General features: G+C 37.9%; 2 protein-coding genes across 3 annotated transcripts; one reads left to right on the top strand and one right to left on the bottom strand.

Annotated features, from left to right (window-relative positions):
* LOC149839912 (uncharacterized protein At2g39795, mitochondrial-like) lies at positions 1–2,548 on the top strand. Its single transcript, XM_090004274.1, has 3 exons — positions 1–380; positions 1,709–2,058; positions 2,148–2,548. Exons 1-3 carry the CDS (start codon positions 117–119, stop codon positions 2,305–2,307), a joined length of 774 nt encoding a protein of 257 aa, XP_089860400.1. The 5' UTR covers positions 1–116; the 3' UTR covers positions 2,308–2,548.
* Positions 2,549–8,788: 6,240 nt separating this feature from the next.
* On the bottom strand, positions 8,789–17,734 carry LOC149839911 (uncharacterized). 2 transcript variants are annotated; one of them, XM_090002897.1, is made up of 6 exons: positions 17,543–17,734; positions 13,523–13,562; positions 13,190–13,312; positions 10,824–10,986; positions 9,360–9,633; positions 8,789–9,270 (listed from the first exon to the last, which is right to left on the bottom strand). In XM_090002897.1, the coding sequence occupies exons 1-6, from the start codon at positions 17,603–17,605 to the stop codon at positions 9,079–9,081; spliced, it is 855 nt and encodes a 284-aa protein (XP_089859023.1). In that variant the 5' UTR covers positions 17,606–17,734; the 3' UTR covers positions 8,789–9,078. The 2 variants fall into 2 exon arrangements, with proteins under 2 accessions (XP_089859023.1, XP_089859024.1); XM_090002898.1 differs by having other exon boundaries at positions 13,190–13,264.
* Between the last annotated feature and the right edge of the window lie 714 nt (positions 17,735–18,448).

Here is an 18,448-nt window from a genome sequence, read left to right as displayed (position 1 = left end):
TGTCTTTTAATTCATCGTTTCCTGACGCCCAAAACCCTAGCGTCCGTCTCCTCTCGCACGCCTCTTCTTCTTCCTCTCCGAGACAGAGGGTTGCAGAGAAATCCTAATCTCATCTAATGGCGGTCGCCAGCATCCTTCGCCGAGCGTCTTCCACCGTCGCCCCTCTAGCTCTGAGGGCTCTGAGCACTCAGAGAAGCTTCTACCACTCGGGCCTAGTTGCTCCTTCGAGTTCTGCTCGATTGACGCAGGAATTTCGCCGAAGAGTCCCTTCTTTCCCGCCGTGCTTTTCTTCGGTCGCCAAGAAGCAGGAGGACGGTGACCTTCTTCAGGTCATCGAGTCGGAGATCAAGTGTGCCGAGGAGTCTGATTATCATGATATGGTAAACCCTCATGTAGTTTTCGATATCTGATTGTTGCTATTCCTCTCTTCGATTCTTTGATCGTATGTAGATAAGTGAGGTGTGGATTCTATTTGTTTGCCTTTTGTCCCTTCTCAGAAGGAAATGGCGCCCTAATTCCCGTGGCACTTGATCGTGCTTTCACTCATTAGTTTGGTTGATCGTAATGACCCTAATTTTATTTCGTATTTCGGTTGAATGCTATCGGGAAAAAGGACGTCGAGTTTTTGCGAGAAAATGAGTTTGCTGATCTTTGCTAACACCTTAATGGAACCAAGGCTTTTCTTCTACAGTGCTCTCTAGTATAAGCCACCTGTTTTTTAACATTTTCTTGGATCTTTTGTGAACCACGCCCCTGTAGAGATCAATTTACATGGTTTATCTAGTGAAACAAATGTTTTAGATTGCCTGTTTCCGTTGTGTAATCGGTTTTTTCAAGAGATTAAAAAATCAACGGCCCACAACACTAAAACTTTTTAACATTTGAAAGATTATTTTTCTACATCAAAGAAACACGATAAAAAAATGCAATCCTTAACAAACGACCATGTTGAAGACATCTGTGGGGTCAGATTGATCAGATAAAACTCACACCTATGTCTTTCAGATAGAGGTATGGTGGAATCGAGGGTGTTATGATGTGTTCATTATTTACAGAATTATTTTGCTTAGATTTTCAAGTTCATCCTAGGTGTTTCATGATATGGTTGGCATTTATCATTTGTACATGTACTATGAGTAGTTAGTTATATGGTTTCTGATTCTATCAATCAGAATCCAACTGGCTCAGTGGTTGATTTGTTAGAATAGATGCTTCTTGCTAGTAGATGAACTGTTCTGTTGTTTTACCATTCGACCAAATGATGATACCCAGCTTGAAAATATGCAAAGGGAGAGGCAGAGAGGGATTTGAACCTTCGACAGTTATTTGTTTGTAACTATGTGGATTTACATGACCAGAGCTATCAACCACAGAGCCGTCTCTCCTAGAGACAAGCCCCATTTTGTTCCCCAGAATAGGAACATGGCCATACAAGTTGATACCACAATTCCTGTAGAAACACCCGAGGTGCGATGATTTCCTTTTGACTGGTTCTAGGAATTTCCTTTTCTTTTTCAGTTTTGGAATTGAAGAAACCAGAGTAATAAACTTTTGATCATGTAGCATGCAATGTTCATTTTCCCTGCATCTGCTCTTTTCATCTTTTAAATGCTTAAATTCATTTCTTTCTTACAGTTGTTGGTGCAATGATTCTAGTGATTATGTTAGATGTTGCAATAAATTTCTTTATTTTTTCTTCTTTTGATAGAAAGATGAGATTCCAGATGGATTTCCTTTTGAAATCCAAGATAATCCTGGTGAACAAACCATTTCATTAAAAAGACAATATGCTGAAGAGCTTATCACTGTGGAAGTTCATATGCCTGATCTTGTGACTGGAGAAGAAAGGGATAATGATGACGATGACAACGACAACGATGATAGTGAAAGATCTGGTCAATCTAGTCTCACTCTAGTCGTGAATGTCTCTAAAGGAGATGGTCCTTGTTTGGAGTTTTGTTGTTCCGCGTATCCAGATGAGGTCACTATAGATAGCATGTCCGTTAAGGAAAAGGAGGCATCTGAAGAGCAGCTTGCTTATGAAGGACCAGATTTTTCGTATGTGTTTATTTAGTTTATTTTTAATTCTTAATGTTTATTGAGAACTCATTGTTTGATTATATTGTTCATCTTTCTGGTTGGTTTAGGGATTTGGATGAGAATCTGCAGAAAGCTTTCCACAAGTATCTGGAACTCCGAGGGATTAAGGGCAGCACAACTAATTTCTTGCATGAGTACATGATAAACAAGGATAGCAAAGAGTACCTGCAGTGGCTGACGAATTTGAAGAAATTCATTGAGAAATAGAAGCATTTGAAGCAATCATTTGATCTGATGGTGCTTCTTTTTGCTCTAAATGATAATCATCATTTCCCTTCTGTCTTTGTATTTCATGGAGTTTTTGCATGAATAAATAGATTTGAAAATTTTGTAGACGGAGCCCTATGTTGATGATAGGGTTCCAAGCATTTATATGGATCATGACCAAGTAATTGTGTTAACTTCGGCTCCGGATGAATCTATATGATGAGATAATTTCTTACTTTGGTAATAGGTTCTGCATAATGTACTCTGTGGCTGACTTTATCTGATCAAATGATTGTTTTTTTACTTTTATACTGATAGTTAATGGTAATGGGCATGTTGAAAGCTGGTTGTATATGGTGAACTTTGTAATTATTTTCGTTTGAGAACAATATTTTTTTCTTTGGCATTTGCAACTTCACACAAGGTCTTCAATTTCATGCTTTTTTTTCGATTACTTGCATTTCATGCTATGTGACTGTTTTGTGCCAACACGTTTTCTTTTCCCTCTTTGATATGGATGAGCCTTTATATTAATATTTGATGGTGATTAATATTTTGAAATATATGCCATATTACTGTTTTTGTTTAACCACAAAGTTGTCCTTTTGGGCATTTGTTAAAAGGACTTGTACATATCGTATTTAAATGAAACATGATTTAAAAAATGCTTGAAACTATCAGTTGCCTATTATCTTCTACTATGCACTCATTTTAAATGAATTCTGCGTTTTATCCATACTGGAGTTTCTCATGAAGTGCCTCTTTTTTTTTCTATGCCATGTAAATATTTTCTTCCTAAATTTCAAAGTTTTGATTGCATCATTTCGTTTGGTAAGTCTTATCTTGGAGTTTGAAGAAACTTCTGATGATTGGAAGTTGTACTTCCATTTTACTCTATTTTACATTCTGTCACTTTAAGGCAATTTGCCTTTTTCTTTTCCATCTTGTACACATGAGCAGATGCATTTCCTAGTGTTTTGGCGGATATCTTGCATCTTCCATCATGTATGTGCTTCTACCAGAGGCAATAGGAGAACTAGACATAAACAGTAAAATGCATGGTCAGTTTTTAGAAACTTGGACTGCATGTATGCATCATGTACCATGTCTGTGTCAACCTTTTTTTGGGGTAACCTGAAAGTATCATATCTAGAACCAGATGCCTGTGAGAAATTACTGGTCCATCTTAATGGATCTGATTTTTTTAGGTAATGCTGTGTGGCTGCTGTTTAGCTGATTCATAGTTGGATGTGCATATGTTATTAGGCTTGTACCTAGCATTTTCATCTGTTCCACAATTATACGGTGTTAGTATGTATTTGTCGTGTTAGTATGTATTTGTCTTTAACTATTCTGAACCTTTTGAATGGACTGCAGAGTCAAAATAATAAACATGTTGTTGCCACCTCCCCCCAACACACACACACACACACACAGAGAGAGAGAGAGAGAGAGAGAGAGAGAGATTGGCTTGTTCTGACTAATTGGTAAAAAGCACATTGCATCTCAAGTGATTCCAAATCAAGGGTATGTCTGGTTGCATTCGAATGTGATTTGGAATCTCATGCATTTGCATAGCCAACCGAACGTGATTTGAAATCTCATGCCAATGAGAATGAATCTCATTTGCACAAATAACCAAACATGTGATTTGAAATCTCATGCAAATTACAAGGGGTATGTTTGGTTGCATCTCATGTGATTTGGAATCACATGAGTCACTTCAAATGTGATTTCAAATCACATAATGCAAATGCGATTTAAATTTACATTTGAAGAGACTCATGTGATTTCAGATAACATGGTGGAATATGTTATTTGAAATCATAATCACATTTGATTCCAAATCACATGAGATGCAAACTAACATTCCCAAATGTGGTTTGAAGTCATGATTTCAAATAACATATTCTGCCATGTGATTTGGAATCACATAAGATTCACTTCAAATGTGAAAATCACATTCTATTTCTTTTTTTTGAAATGCCACATTCTATTTCTCATTTGCATGAGATTTCAAATTACATGTTTGGTTAACTGTGCAAATGAAATTCATCCACTCATTCCCATGAGATCTTAAATGACATGTTTGGTTAGCTGTGCAATGAGATTCATTCTCATTTGCATGAGATTCAAAATCACATTTTTATGCAACCAAACATACCTCCTTTCCTTTTGCCTAATCTGTCAATAAGACATTAGGAAAAGTTCCGAGACAATAACATTCATGGTAAGATGTCCTATGTGAACTGATATGCAGGTCTCATTGGACCTGAATGTATCTAAGTACACATTTTTTCCTCTTCAAACATTGCAGCGTACTTCATAGGAAAGTTTTTGCTTTCTAGATTCATTGGCCATTCGGATGAAAGCAGCAACTCATGGATGACATCTGAATCAACTCACCCCCTAGTCTTCTTGAAACTTGGCAATCCAAGGAAGGCTTGTTCATGAGCGAGCAGACCTGAGATATTGTATGTTACCAATTTTACAAATAAGAAGCTGCGGGACTGTTTGCATATGGTAAAGCCAGCCATTAATCTTCGCAGTTTTTGTCAAACCAGAGGCATTCATTTGTAGGTAAGCATAACTAGGGGTGGGCAACAGGCCAGGTGGACTGATGGGCCAAGCCGACTCGGCCCGCCATGGGCTGGGTTTGGGCCAAGATTTTAGGCCCGGGCCGAAATCCAGCTCGTTATATATGTGGGTTGTGCTCGGGCCGGCCTGCGGGCTACCGGGCCAGCCGGATGGGCTTGAGTTATTTATTATTTTTTAATAATATAAATTTTTTAAAAATTAACTATTGCATAGTAACTTGGTAACTATTCCTAATTACCTAATTAATTACATTAATTTTATGAAAACTAGAAAGATAATTAATTGGGTACATGGGAAGTTGGAAACTTGTTAATTATTACTATTTACAAATGGATTTGGGTCGGGCCTGATCCGCTTCACATTGACCCGTTGGGCCAATGGGCTAGGCCATAGGCTGCTCTTCAAACCCGTACCCGTTAAGAACCGGGCCGGGCCACACTTAAAGCCCAGCGGGCCAAACTCTAAACAGGCCCAGGCTAGCCCGATGCCCACTCTTAAGCATAAGGTGAAATCTTTGAAATAGCATCATCATCATCAAACCTTATCCTAACTACATGGGGTCAGATCTTTGAAATAGCAAAGATGTGCAAAAACAATGGTGCAGCAAGATGAGAACCAATGGTTGATACTGTATTAGGTTGCTCTCATCTGGCTGAGCTCTTACTAAAGCTACCCAGCATGCAAGAAAGCATATGTTTAAGAGCATTTCAACAGTATGTAAAAGGGAATTACTAGTTCTCCAAAATGAAGACTGTTTAACAATCCAATGGTGCCTAACAAGTATACAAATTTTATAGGCATATTTTTCTCTGGGTTCTTGGGTCGTGGGCAGAGGGTGAGATCGTTAAAGAACCTATTCTCCAACTAATTGCCAAAAAACTAGGCAGAACTCTTGATACAAGTAATAAGGGGTGGCCAGAATGACACAAAGTGTGCTTCCTAAAAGCACCAACTAGTCCAAAGTGAAGGAAAATTGATATATTTGATTGGTCCATCCCCAATAACTCCCCAAAGTTATCAGAAATCCATCTGGTCAGTTTCTCTTTTTTGAAGAAAAGGTAAACTTGATTTTAATTAAAACAGGAAACATAATCAGCTTAGGCAGATGAGAAATCGACCCCTAGCTGTACAAACAGATCGGGACAGACAGCGAAGATGGGTCGCAACCAACCCAAATCTGCCGGCCATTTCAGGGCAACCATGTGAAAATACTTCAGACAGAATATTTGTGAGTAATGAGGAGGCAAGCCTAGCTCGACCCTCGAAGGTCCTCGTGCTTCGCTCTCGCCAAACCGCCCACCAAGCTGTGAATAACCAACATCGACAAGCAAAATACCACCTACTGCCCCTAGACGGCAGACTTTGGTTGAGAAGCAGGTCCCTAGTGAAAGATTCTCAGCGAACTGAAATATGAAGCTGCTGCAAAGTAGTCGAGAACAGGATCTGAAAAAAAATGGTAGAACCATAGCAACTGCGGGGTCGATTCTGCATCTTCACCGCATAGGCAGCACACACTGCGTAAGTAGAAACCCCTCCGTGAAAGGTCAAAACTTCATCGTTGGTACATCGCCAAGCAAAATACCACCTACTGCCCCTAGACGGCAGACTTTGGTTGAGCAGGTCCCCTAGCGAAAGATTCTTGGCGAACTGAAATGCGAAGCTGCTGCCAAGTAGTCGAGAACATGATCTGAAAAAAATTTAACCATAGCAACTGCAGGGTCGATTCTGCATCCTCACCGCATAGGCAGCACACACTGGGTAAGTAGAAACCCCTCTGTGAAAGGTTCTCGTGAGTCAAAACTTCATCGCTGATCACTAGCCATGCAAAGAACTTCGATCTAGGAGAAGTCCCTCAGGGCCACACGCTCTCCACTGGAAATGGGTCAGCCCCAACTTTGCCAAAAGAGAGGCAAAAAGAAGCCACTGAAAACTCCCCAGATGGGATCAACGACATGTTGTCACTGAATTACAAATTAATATGACATGCATGTGTATATGCCAATTACTATTTCTGTATTAGGGTGCAGCTGCAGTTCATGTTCTGTGAGAATTAATTATGGTCTGAAAAGTGAAAACTGTTGATCCCATAGAATAGTGACTGTAGATGATAAGTCTCACTATGGAAATCGCTTTGTGAATCGAACTCGTTAAGACTTTGCATTAAGGAAGTGCCACCAATCACCTGGATTATTTTTTGGAATAACCATAATTTATATTAATGGATTCTGGCTTATCCATATGCCTACATCTTACTGTGGGGCTGATTCCTTTTTTCTTTTTTTTTGAAAGGCAAGCTGGGGTTAGGCAGACCCTTACCAGTTATACAACTATACCATTGGGTTTTGAACCTGCAGCGTCCCAACACAAGGTGACCTGCCCTAGCTGCTCCTACCAGACAAGCGGAGCTCCCGTTGGTCTGTGGTGCTGATTTTTATTAACCAATTGTGTTATATATTTTTCAGAAGAGGTCGCTACGAAGAGATTTTGCAGTTCATGAAAAATGCAGCCTCCACTAAAACATGGACGGGTTTAGGGATGGGGAAATACGGCCAACACTAAATCAATGGAAACTAATTGATTCGAGAAATGAAACTTTGGTGTTTAAATATTACTCAAAAAATTCGAGAACTGAAACGAATTGATTCGAGAAATACGAAATTCGAGAAATGAAACTTTTTTCCAAGCAAAAATTTAAATGAATAAAAGAACTCATGGTGGGTCCGATTAGACTCCTGTCCGGACCTGATACCATACCCAAAAATTGGGGTCACTCCGAAACCAAACCCCACCCATTGACACCCCTAATTATACTCTTCATGAATTAGGAGTCGATTAAGAAATAATGCAGCCAAACTGAAATATTAAAAATGAACTTACCACCAAACTGAATGCAATTAACAAAAAAATGGTGAACTTATGAAGGTGAACATATCAGTGCCCATCATCTACTGCAGATCTGTAATTCAATCATTTGATGCAGTGGCCAATATGAGTAGACTAGAGAGGAAGCTGTTTGTGAGTGTAGACCACCCCCTTATCACCATCTACCACTTGACCTCTCCCTCTTAAAAGCTTACATCCAAACATGCCAGAAAAATTAACAATTGAAAATAATTGACAGCTTGGAACACCATATGCTCTAGCTCTTCCCACCTAAAATTAGATGCCACGTATATGAATTTATTAATTTGAATAAATCAGCACGAACGTGCCAAACGATAACTTAAAAAGTTTCCAAGGAAGCAGAAAGATGAATAGAATCGGCTAGTAAAATCCTGTTTACTGATATAACCAAGTATAGCTGATGCTTCATAATGGTGAAAGAAAAGAAACCACTTTAAAGAAAAAAATTCTCAATCAAAGCTTTCATCTTGAAAATATCATGTCAATGCACATAGAAGCCGTTGCAAATCACCAGCCACCACAGCGGAGGTTGCTTGCATGGCCAGCGGGGGTGGTCACGAGGGCGTTTAGATGAAGACACCGGGTCAAACCCTGCTGGCGCACAAATGTGTCCATAGCTTTCAGCGGTAGGCTACATAAGGCAGGGTGGTCATGGAGCCCCATCCACGGTTTTCTTCGCTTCGAAGAGGGCTACTCGTCATAAAAAAAATCACCAGCCACCCACCACATGCAAGCGCTTGGCTGCAGTGGAGGACCTGCCATTGGCCTATGAAGGCCAACAGCATGTCAGAAAATTCAAATGCAGTATAAATTAAACGACATGCAAATCCAAGATTGACACAGTGCACTGAGAAACAATTGGCCTGTATTCATTTTAAAGTTTTATGAAAATTTAGATACAGACGAGTTAATTTTAATTTGTTTAATTGCACAAGAAACCCAGAGATTCCTTGGGTACCACATCCTAATTCACATGTTATTTGAAAACACGAATCACGAAACATGTTTGTGCTGTTGTAAGTATATTACAAGGATGTACAGGCATTTCCAAGCTGTAGAGCATATGGTCACTGTTCATCGTGGAGTACAGGAGTAAAAAAAACTAAAGATATCAAAAAGTTTCATAGCATGCACGGAAATATCAAGATACATATCCATGCCTGGGAGTGATTTTTCACCATTCAAAACTACAAATCACAGACCATCATACAACAATCCAAAAGACCAACACCAAGGGAAGTACTCAAAAGATATCCTGATCTTTCTGTGTCATGCAAAGAAGTAGATTTTGATAAACAGGGCCAACGCAAATTGCAGCACCAAGGAGCTTATAACCAGCAAAGTCAAATCGTTTCCTTCTATATAAGACTTTATATTCAGAGCAACAAAGCAAGCTGACATTGCACCAGCTAGAATGATAATGATCCATCGCAAAAACTCGACAGGAATAACCAACAGAATCTGAAAGTTGATCAAGAAGAGAAATTATCAGAAGATTATTCAGGCAGTGGCTCAGATATACAGAAGAAATTTAGAAAGATTTCACTTACACAAGCTGGTAAAAAGATGAAGAGGGAGTAGCCCCACATACACCAAAGGCGTATCAAGCTTGAATTCAATCCAAAGTACTGAAGCAAGAAATAGAATCCAAGTGGGAGCAAGATCACATATCCATAAACAGCACATGCTGCCCAATTAATGTAGCTTACATCAAAGCTCCATGACGTTGAAGAATCCTCTCTTTTGTGCATCAGATACATGGCACAATTTCCAACTGCAGCTAGTACGAAAACCAAGGTAGTGGATATCCAGACAGGCCCATACCTGATTCATGCAGCATTGGATTTTGCTTTAGAAAAATAATTATCATGACTTTCACCCTTTTTTTTCTCAAAGGCGTCACTTTTACCCAATCAACTACACCTAAATAAGATTAGAAAGGGAAAAACATTTCAGGGCTTAGCAGAGTATGTGCATGAAGGTCTCTGCATCTTTAATTGCCAGAAATATATGCTAGTCAGTTATATTTGTGCATGACCACTACAGAAGCACCTGGGTTTTCATTGTACCTACAAGTGTATGAGTACCACTTAGCTTACAATTCAGAGTATCTATCTTATAGATGCCTTGCACACATTAGGAGTAATAACCTGTAGGGAACTGTTGCTTTTGGCTGGCACTTGTCACACTAATCACCTTTAACATCTGCTATTTCTGACACTTTCTCACCCAAAATTAGCACAGGAAACAAGCTGTGTACACATCCACTGGTTGCTTTCATAAATATAATAGCAACTTAAATAGATAAACAAAAAAATCAACTATTTAAGATTATTAATAGGACTAATGTCTCATAGACCAAACAATTTTATTTGTGACAATGCAAGCAAACAGTAAAGCTTGCACAATAATATCATGACTTCAAATGCATGCCAACTGCCTAGTGCAGCTTGTTAATGGTTACTATTATAGTTGATGATTTCTTTTTTCCCAAAATCAGATGCTAGATGACGATATTTTAATATTGCTTAGTATCCAAGCAAGACTACAAAATACACAGGTTCATTTATCCCACAGATGTCATTAAAGTTCAAAGCACACGCTCACACAACAACTGAACCCTGTGGAACTTGTTCAAGGAATGCAGTGGCATCCTTTCGACTTGGAAATAAAATTTCCAGCAACATCATATTAGAAAAAAATAGACCTACAAAACATAAAAGAAATCGTGAAACTTATATACTGTATGCTGCACATGAATGAAAGTCACACACCAAACATCGAGGAAGTATTTACAACATAAATGCTGCAAAAAATATATCTAGTGAAATTTCATTTATAGAAGTTATCATTCTTATGGACAATTGACATATGGAACCTCCTTCTGAAGAAGAATCAGCATTGAGGAGGCTAACTTCCAATAAATAAGACAGGTAAATGTGTATCCTGAAAAGTTCATACTTTAAGCATGCATATTAAATTTGGAAAGAAACCGTTTAAGAAAATGAACTCACAGATCAGGAATGGTTTCAATTCTGCTAAAGAAGTTTCCGCGAAGTGGATACACTGAATTTGCAATTCTATCAAGGACAATATCAGTGTCCACATCAAAGTAGGGGCTGTAAGTTGAAATGCTGAAGACTCCCTTCCATTTGCTTTCAGGAGCTTCACCTCCACCTGCATAAATATCACTAACACAAAAATATGAACAATTTTGGAAAAGAATAGAATGCATCTCTTCTCATCCAACAGTATTTCAAGGTCAACATTAGTGTGGACCAATATTGGCCAAGTACCTGATGGCCTTTTTGGGTTCCCAGCACAGGATGAGCACCCAGATGGAGGGAGGCAACATGTAACTGGGTGAAGTATGAGCAAAGGTGATTCCATAAGTCCAGCACTGCCTGGCCCCAGCCCATATTGATTATACAGTTGAGCCAATAAGAACCATGGCTAGTCGCAAGTTCATGCCACAAATATAAAACTAAAACCCACCCCGTCTTAGATGCTATATAGCATTTGCAACTAAAACTCCATAGTCTTACAATCTCAAAATTTTCAAGCGTCCTAGACCCAAGTCTGGGTGCCATTGGGACATGAGCATGTTGGGTACAACAAAAGGGATAGTAAATGAGTTCATGACAATGCTACTTAAGATAGTGTCACCGCTAACTCAGAAATTGAATATCACCTAGGAAACAAAGCATATAAATCGGCTACACCCTTCACCAATTCCTGCTGGAAAAAGCACAAGTTAACTCTGATAGTTGAATGATGGCTAAAAGATCTAAGGGATTGAAATTGACACAGACTATCAATTGGCTCAGTTTCCAAATCCAGGCTTTCTTTCAAGATAGCACATTAACCTTCTGGGTTCTGCAAGCCATGGACACCACAGATCCATTAAGTTTCTGCTTTCCATTTACAAAAGCTCATCATAGTTCAAACCTGACATTCCAAGTTTTAGGCTTCCAGTTTACCTTACTGGGGAGAAAAGTAGATGCGATAATTCATGTTTCTTGCATAAAAGTGAGTCCAGACATATTTCCCAAACCTCAAGCACTTTTACAGACTTCCTAGCTTTCAGCACCCTTCAATGTTGGGTCAAAAGGATTATTTGGCTCCTATCAGCTAGTTGTGTCTATGACTGCCACTTCAATTTTAAGTTCATTATGTAAGGTCAGCACTGTAGTTTCCAAAATTACAAGCATCCTGATGGCTTCATATTGAAACCATATATTCACATTTTTATTTGAATAACCAAAGATTTGAGGTTTTCAACTTTTATTTTCCTCTTCCTCTAAAAAAAAGGAATCACCAAAGAAAATATGGAATAAAATACCAGTATGTTATTAACTTTTTGCCTCTTACATTATATTACTAGTTTTATATTCATTCCATTTTGCAATTCAACATTCAAACATGACTTGCTTGAGTTAGAGAAAGTGTGCATGTGCACACAGAATCATCAAAGAAAAAAATTATGGAATCAAATACAAGCATCTTATTTACTTTTAGTTTCTTAGATTAGACATTATTAGGACCAACTTTACAAGGACCATCACAATATTAATTGCTATACCACCATCACATTATTAAATAAACATCCACATTTTGTACTTCCAGTGTTTGAAACATGTTTGAATGAGAGAGTGGCAGAACACATGCATCTGTTTGCACGAGAGAACACATGCACGTGCATGCATGTGTGTGCATGTCTCCATAAGAGTCTTTGTGTCTGTAAATGGCTGACAAGTGTAGGTCCTTCCCTTGCTTTACCTTTGTAGTTCAGTGCTAAAGCGTGTTCAAGAGAGACCTCATCTTTTGCACTAAAATAAAGCAGTCACAAATCAAAACTGGAAAAAGATAATCTTTTAGGAAACTAACACCCATGAGAAATAGTAACGAAAAACTTCCACTGAATAGTATATCTCCACCATATGTTGCATTTATTCATGAGCTAATACATGATGAAACATCAATGTTCTGAGTCTTCTGACAGGCCATACTTTTAAATTGACTACACCATCACCATCTCCACAAAGCTAACTAGAGAAGAATTAAAGAGACTAATTTTCTGTACCCAATACCAACCCAAAAAAGGATAATCTGCAAGCTGAACTTCGTGAAAATGGATGAGATCAAGTACTGCTTATTCAATACTGGTAAATGAAGCACGACTCTTTGATTACACATGAAGGAAAGAATCATAAATTTTTTGGCACATATGACGAACATACATCAACAAAATTGAAACTATATAACATATGTGCATTACTGCAAACCAGTGCTCTGACTTGAAATGCATATTAAACAACTGCTAATCTACATAATCTAATATGTATACCAAAAGAATAGGAAATAAGGCATATACTCATACCATATGAAGTTCCAGGATCATTTCCTTGGTGGCCTCCATTAGCAGGTGGAAATATCTGCAAGTTTGCTTCCGGAACTGTATTGGTGTCCAACGATGAAAATGAATTGTACGAATTAGCTACGACTGAAGGCATAATCACAAAATCACCACAACAATTAGAAGTACTCAATTACAAGAGCAACTTAATTCATGACAAAGAATTGTACAACAATATATCATGATGAAAACCAGAACAAAGGATGTTGTCTGGAAGCAATTATGAATAAATCTAGAAAAATAACAGAAATGGCATTTAACACATCAAAATGTTGAAACTTGATAAAACAAATCTACCTTCATAATTTGCAGCTTTGTGTTCTGGTGAAACTGCAGCCTGTAAATAAGTTGAGGACAAAAGGTAATAAATAAAGAGCTTTCACAAAGCAGAATGTTGAGAATGCTAAGAAAATGCATTCGGCCAAAAACATGAAACAGATTTTTTTGAGAAAAAAAATATGAAACAGAATTTAAGCTTAAACGATAATCAAAAGTATCTGGTCTGTGATGATATCAGCTAAGGTTTCTTGGGTGAATTCATAAGGTATATATGGGTTTTATTGAGAAAATCCTGGCATGTTACAAGGCAGGTCCAGACAAGATTTCTTGGAAATACAACTATCCACCAACAATTCCAACAATCTCCTTGTTTGCTACAGCTTAGAACAAAATGTGGATAAAAGGTGCACAATTTATATTACTTGTTATTTTTTCAGTGTGCATGCAAATCAAGGCAGATAAAGATCTATAACAATCTTTTTTTGATACCTTGGGGATCTCAACATTTTCTAGTAACTCATCAATCCAACATTTTTATCCACTCCACTGAAGCTGCCAGCTGGATGTTGCAACTGCTTGTTTCGTAAATCTAAATAATAAGAAGAAGAAGAGGGAGAAAAAAGAATGCACAGGGATCCAGGTCATTGGATTTGTGTTATGAACCCTAAAATGGAAAACCTACCCTCTTCATCTTATACATACACATGTCAAAGAACAGACCTCATTAAATAAATAAATAAATAAATACAATATTTATATTCATATTTATATTCATATTTATATTTAGCATAATCAATTCTTAGATTAACCTCTATGATTCCATATAGTTTCCAATCATATAGTCAAAAGTATACTACAGGACGAATGTTGCGCATGTCTGATACTCTAGTCGCTACATACCTAATATTCTTCTGTTTCTTCCAAAGTTATTGGGCAGTGTACTTTGGGTCACAGCCTGCAAGCCACAGCATCCCAGGTCTCAGGCATCTACTGACCCTTGACCTGCAATTAACTACCCTATTGAGTATTTATTCAACCTTTTAATACTCAGCTCGTGGTGTTCTTTTTCATCTTAATCCCTCCAGGATCTGAATCTCTATGCATATAGAAGGACCTCTTGTAATTTTGATTCAAAGAGTCCAACAGATAAACCAAAGCAGTACAGTAATTTCAAAAACTACATAGGAAATTATAAAATTTCATCAAGGTGACAACTTAAGTATGCATAAGAACAACGTTCATTGGCCTCATTTTGGCTAAAATTTGTGAAAAGTAAATCTAAATATCACGATTACAGGGTTCTTTATTTTGAGTAACAAACCAAAATCTGCAGGATAGCATATCCTAGCATAGAGGGTCCTTTATAGTTCAAAGTTATAGTTACCACATTCTCTACTTTGGTGTGACATTGTGTTTAAAGCCCTGATTCCTTTTTATGCAACTTACCCCAGCACTCCACAGCCTTTGGACCCTGGTGGGCCCACAGCCCATGACACTGATCATTACGATTCAAATAACCCCACTATAGGGTATAGGGACTTCTGGGAACCAAGCAGCCAACTCGCTATGGTTTTCTTTCAGGTTCACCATCTCAACACGCTTCGGAAACGAAAATATAGCACCAATAAAAGAAACACTTAGAGAACAGAGTTAGTTTAGGCACATACGAGATCTAGAAGAGCAATATGAGATATTCCTTATTTGACTGATAGAGATGAATAGGGAATAGGGCTGACAAACAAGCCAAGCCGCTTGTGGTTTGGATCAGTTTGGCTTGCCATGAACTCGTTTGTGTTCTGTTCATGTAGTTGGCGAGCCGAGCCATGAGCAGCTCGTTAACCAAAAGTGATCCGAGCACGAAAAAAAGGTGCTTGGCTCAGTTCAGATCGTGTAAGATCGTAAGATTATAATATATACAATTTTAGTGCAATATCTGTCATAAAAAGGTAGTGTTGTGCTGTTGATAATGATTTAAGACATGTAAGAGTGTGGTCTACATTCCAAATCTCAATGTTGTCATTGTAAAATACATAGTTTTTTTTCTAACAAACCAGATTGTGACTCGGCTCAGTTGACTTAAGTTCGGCTCGTCTAGTTACGAACACGAGCCGAGCTCGAGTTGACTTAAATGGTAAATGAGTCGAGCCTGCTCATTCAGCTCGTTTACCAGCCTAGGGAGTGTGAGATCAAAATATTTAGACTCTATCTATGCAATATATACTAACAAGCACAGCCCCAGTTTTGTAAGTTATCATATGCAGCATGCCATAAGCTGCAAGCGATGCAGAGATCCAAGTCCCAAAAGGAGGGCCAGCAGCTTTCATGACTAACAGAGGCATTTTTAGTGGTTTTATCACATCATAAATATGTGCAATGTAGATGATGGTTTATGGCATTTTAGGCATTTCTTCAGATAGTGCTGTAGTTTCATAACTGTTGTAACATAACTAAGATATTAAAATTTACACAGCTTGCCCATCTTTTTCCAATGTTGGCATTCAGATATATCCTATGGAAAATGATGAAAATAAATAAAATAAGGGATTATATAACACAAGATACGTTAGAACGTCTGAAAGATCCCCCATGAGAACAACAATATCTGCCATAATAGCAGCCAGTTATCACGAACTTCAATCCCCAGAAGATGGTGAAAGAACACATGATAAGGATCTGGCAAGGTCTAGGTCTATTCTATACAGCTTTTGCCCATGGCACTAAACAGGACTAGGTTTTTGAGGTTTGCAACACCTGTGTGGTGCCTCATTCTAGATAAAGAAAAAAATGCACATATGGTTGACTCCAGCACTTGAATAACAGGGAAGGATCGTGTTGGATACAGGATTATGAATCCTTCTATTTCATCAAACAATATATAAACTTAGCAAATACATAAACCATGCCCATGTTCAGATAAGAAGATAAATGTTTTCTTTTTTCATAACCCAGATCCATTTGAAAAATCATGTTGACAATAAGCATCATCTCCAAATGTCACATACAATCATATGGTAGGTCAATTTAATGGCATGTAGGCCAACACCTTGCAAGAATAACTAAAAAATATTTGTATCCCTTGCTACTAGAAACAGTAAAATGGTTTTATATAAAATGCTTTTGCATTTCTGACTCAAAGTAAAATTGATCCTACGTACAAGCAATGCAAAAGAACTTCTCAATTTTCTATTCTTTGTAGTTCCCCATTGTCACCATCTAATTTTACATTCCTCAAGAAAAAAGTGACTCATTTTTTCAGAATCAATCTAGTTCCATTGTTCTCCAAGTGTAAAACTTAAAAGCTCGAAAAGAACAGCATGTTTAGTCTTCACTTCATACTTGCACAACAGATTACATTAGAATGATTAAACCATAGATCAGACAGTATATAGTGCCACTATCAATCGCAAATCATCAATTTTCTGTTTTTCCCATCCGTCCTTTCTTCGTCTGCTTTATCTTGCTTCTACCTCTTCCGACCCCTACACTACCCTATTTCCCCCTTCCCTTCCCTATTCTCCACATCGTTCCTCCTCCAAGACGATTCCCTCCTCGAATTCAACCCTAAGAGAAAGTTACAAACAAACCCTAATCCTCTTAAATAGAAGCACACGATTCTTCCTATTTCGCTCTCTCCACAACTCACTATCAACCGATCGAAACACGACCGCAAACCGAATTTCAAAAAAAAACTAAGCCATATTTAAACTTCACGGCATCAAATCCTATCCCTACACAACAAGAAGCAATTAAAAAAATTAATCGAAATCGTTCTACCTAGTTCCTTATTTCTACGACTCACTGTGATAAGCAACAGCGATCGAAAACCGACCGCAAGCCGAATTCCAGAATCAACAAAACTAGGCCATATTTAAACTTCACCGCATCAAATCCTATCCCTACACAAAAAGAATCAAGCAAAAAATCCATCGAGCTCTTCCACGCAACACACAACAATCACAAAACCTAATTCGCGCATCCCGCCGATCGATCGACGAAGAACTTCCGTTCGGAGTGAGCAAAGAAAGAGAAGGAGCTTACCGGCACGGAGCCGAGCAAATGGCTGGTGGGGAGGCTCGTGTACGGATCTTCCATGGAGCGCATTCTGCAGAAAAACGAGCACGAAGAAGAATGCAGAGAAGACGACCTCTTCTGCAACAAAATCTCCTCTTTAGACCTCCGATTTCCGATCAAGGGAAGTTTTCTTTACTTTCTTCTTTGGCCTTTACAGAGGCAACTGGACCCAGTTGAGTACTTCCCCCAGCACGATGTTAGAGCCACGCAAGCCCCTCGGGGCGCTCGTCCCCCACCCATGCTACAATGACAGGTCATTTAAGGGCAATGCCATAAGTGACACGAGTCTGATACTATATGCTACGATTATGATTTGATTTAATTTAATTTAATTTTTTAAATATTATTTGATTACTTTTTTGAAAAACTGAAATATGTAAACCAGCAAAATATGTAAACAATATTAAATAAGATTTTCAAAGAGTTTTTTTTCAAATAGATGCATTCTACATAGTGCACTTGCTTGGAATCGACTATTGAATCATCTTAATCCGACCAAGATATGTGATTTTGTATGCTTGAATACTTATGAAAATTTTGAGCTATTTATTTTCGAGTCTTAAATGATCTTTGTATATATTGTAAATGTATGATCTAAGAGTTTGTTTCAGTAAAACCAAGCTTCTAGATCGCATCTTTATGGTGAAATTTTAGAAAAAAAATTATGAAAATCACATTGCATACCAGTTTACATCTTTTGTTGATTTAAATATTTCAGTTATTCGCTTTTCTACAACACTTTATTAAAACTATATTTTATATTTAAAATATCAACAAATAAATTTTTATTAATTAAAATAAGCAAAAAAATTGATATCGATGTACCTTATTTTTTATTTTTTTTTTAAACATGCATGTCGAACTGCAGTTTGT

This window comes from Nuphar pumila, chromosome 4 (genome assembly GCF_984573655.1).
Source record: "Nuphar pumila chromosome 4, dmNupPumi1.hap1.1, whole genome shotgun sequence".
Taxonomy (NCBI): Eukaryota; Viridiplantae; Streptophyta; class Magnoliopsida; order Nymphaeales; family Nymphaeaceae; genus Nuphar; species Nuphar pumila.
Note: the sequence above shows the minus strand (reverse complement) of the source record. Positions and strands in the feature narration are given on the sequence as shown.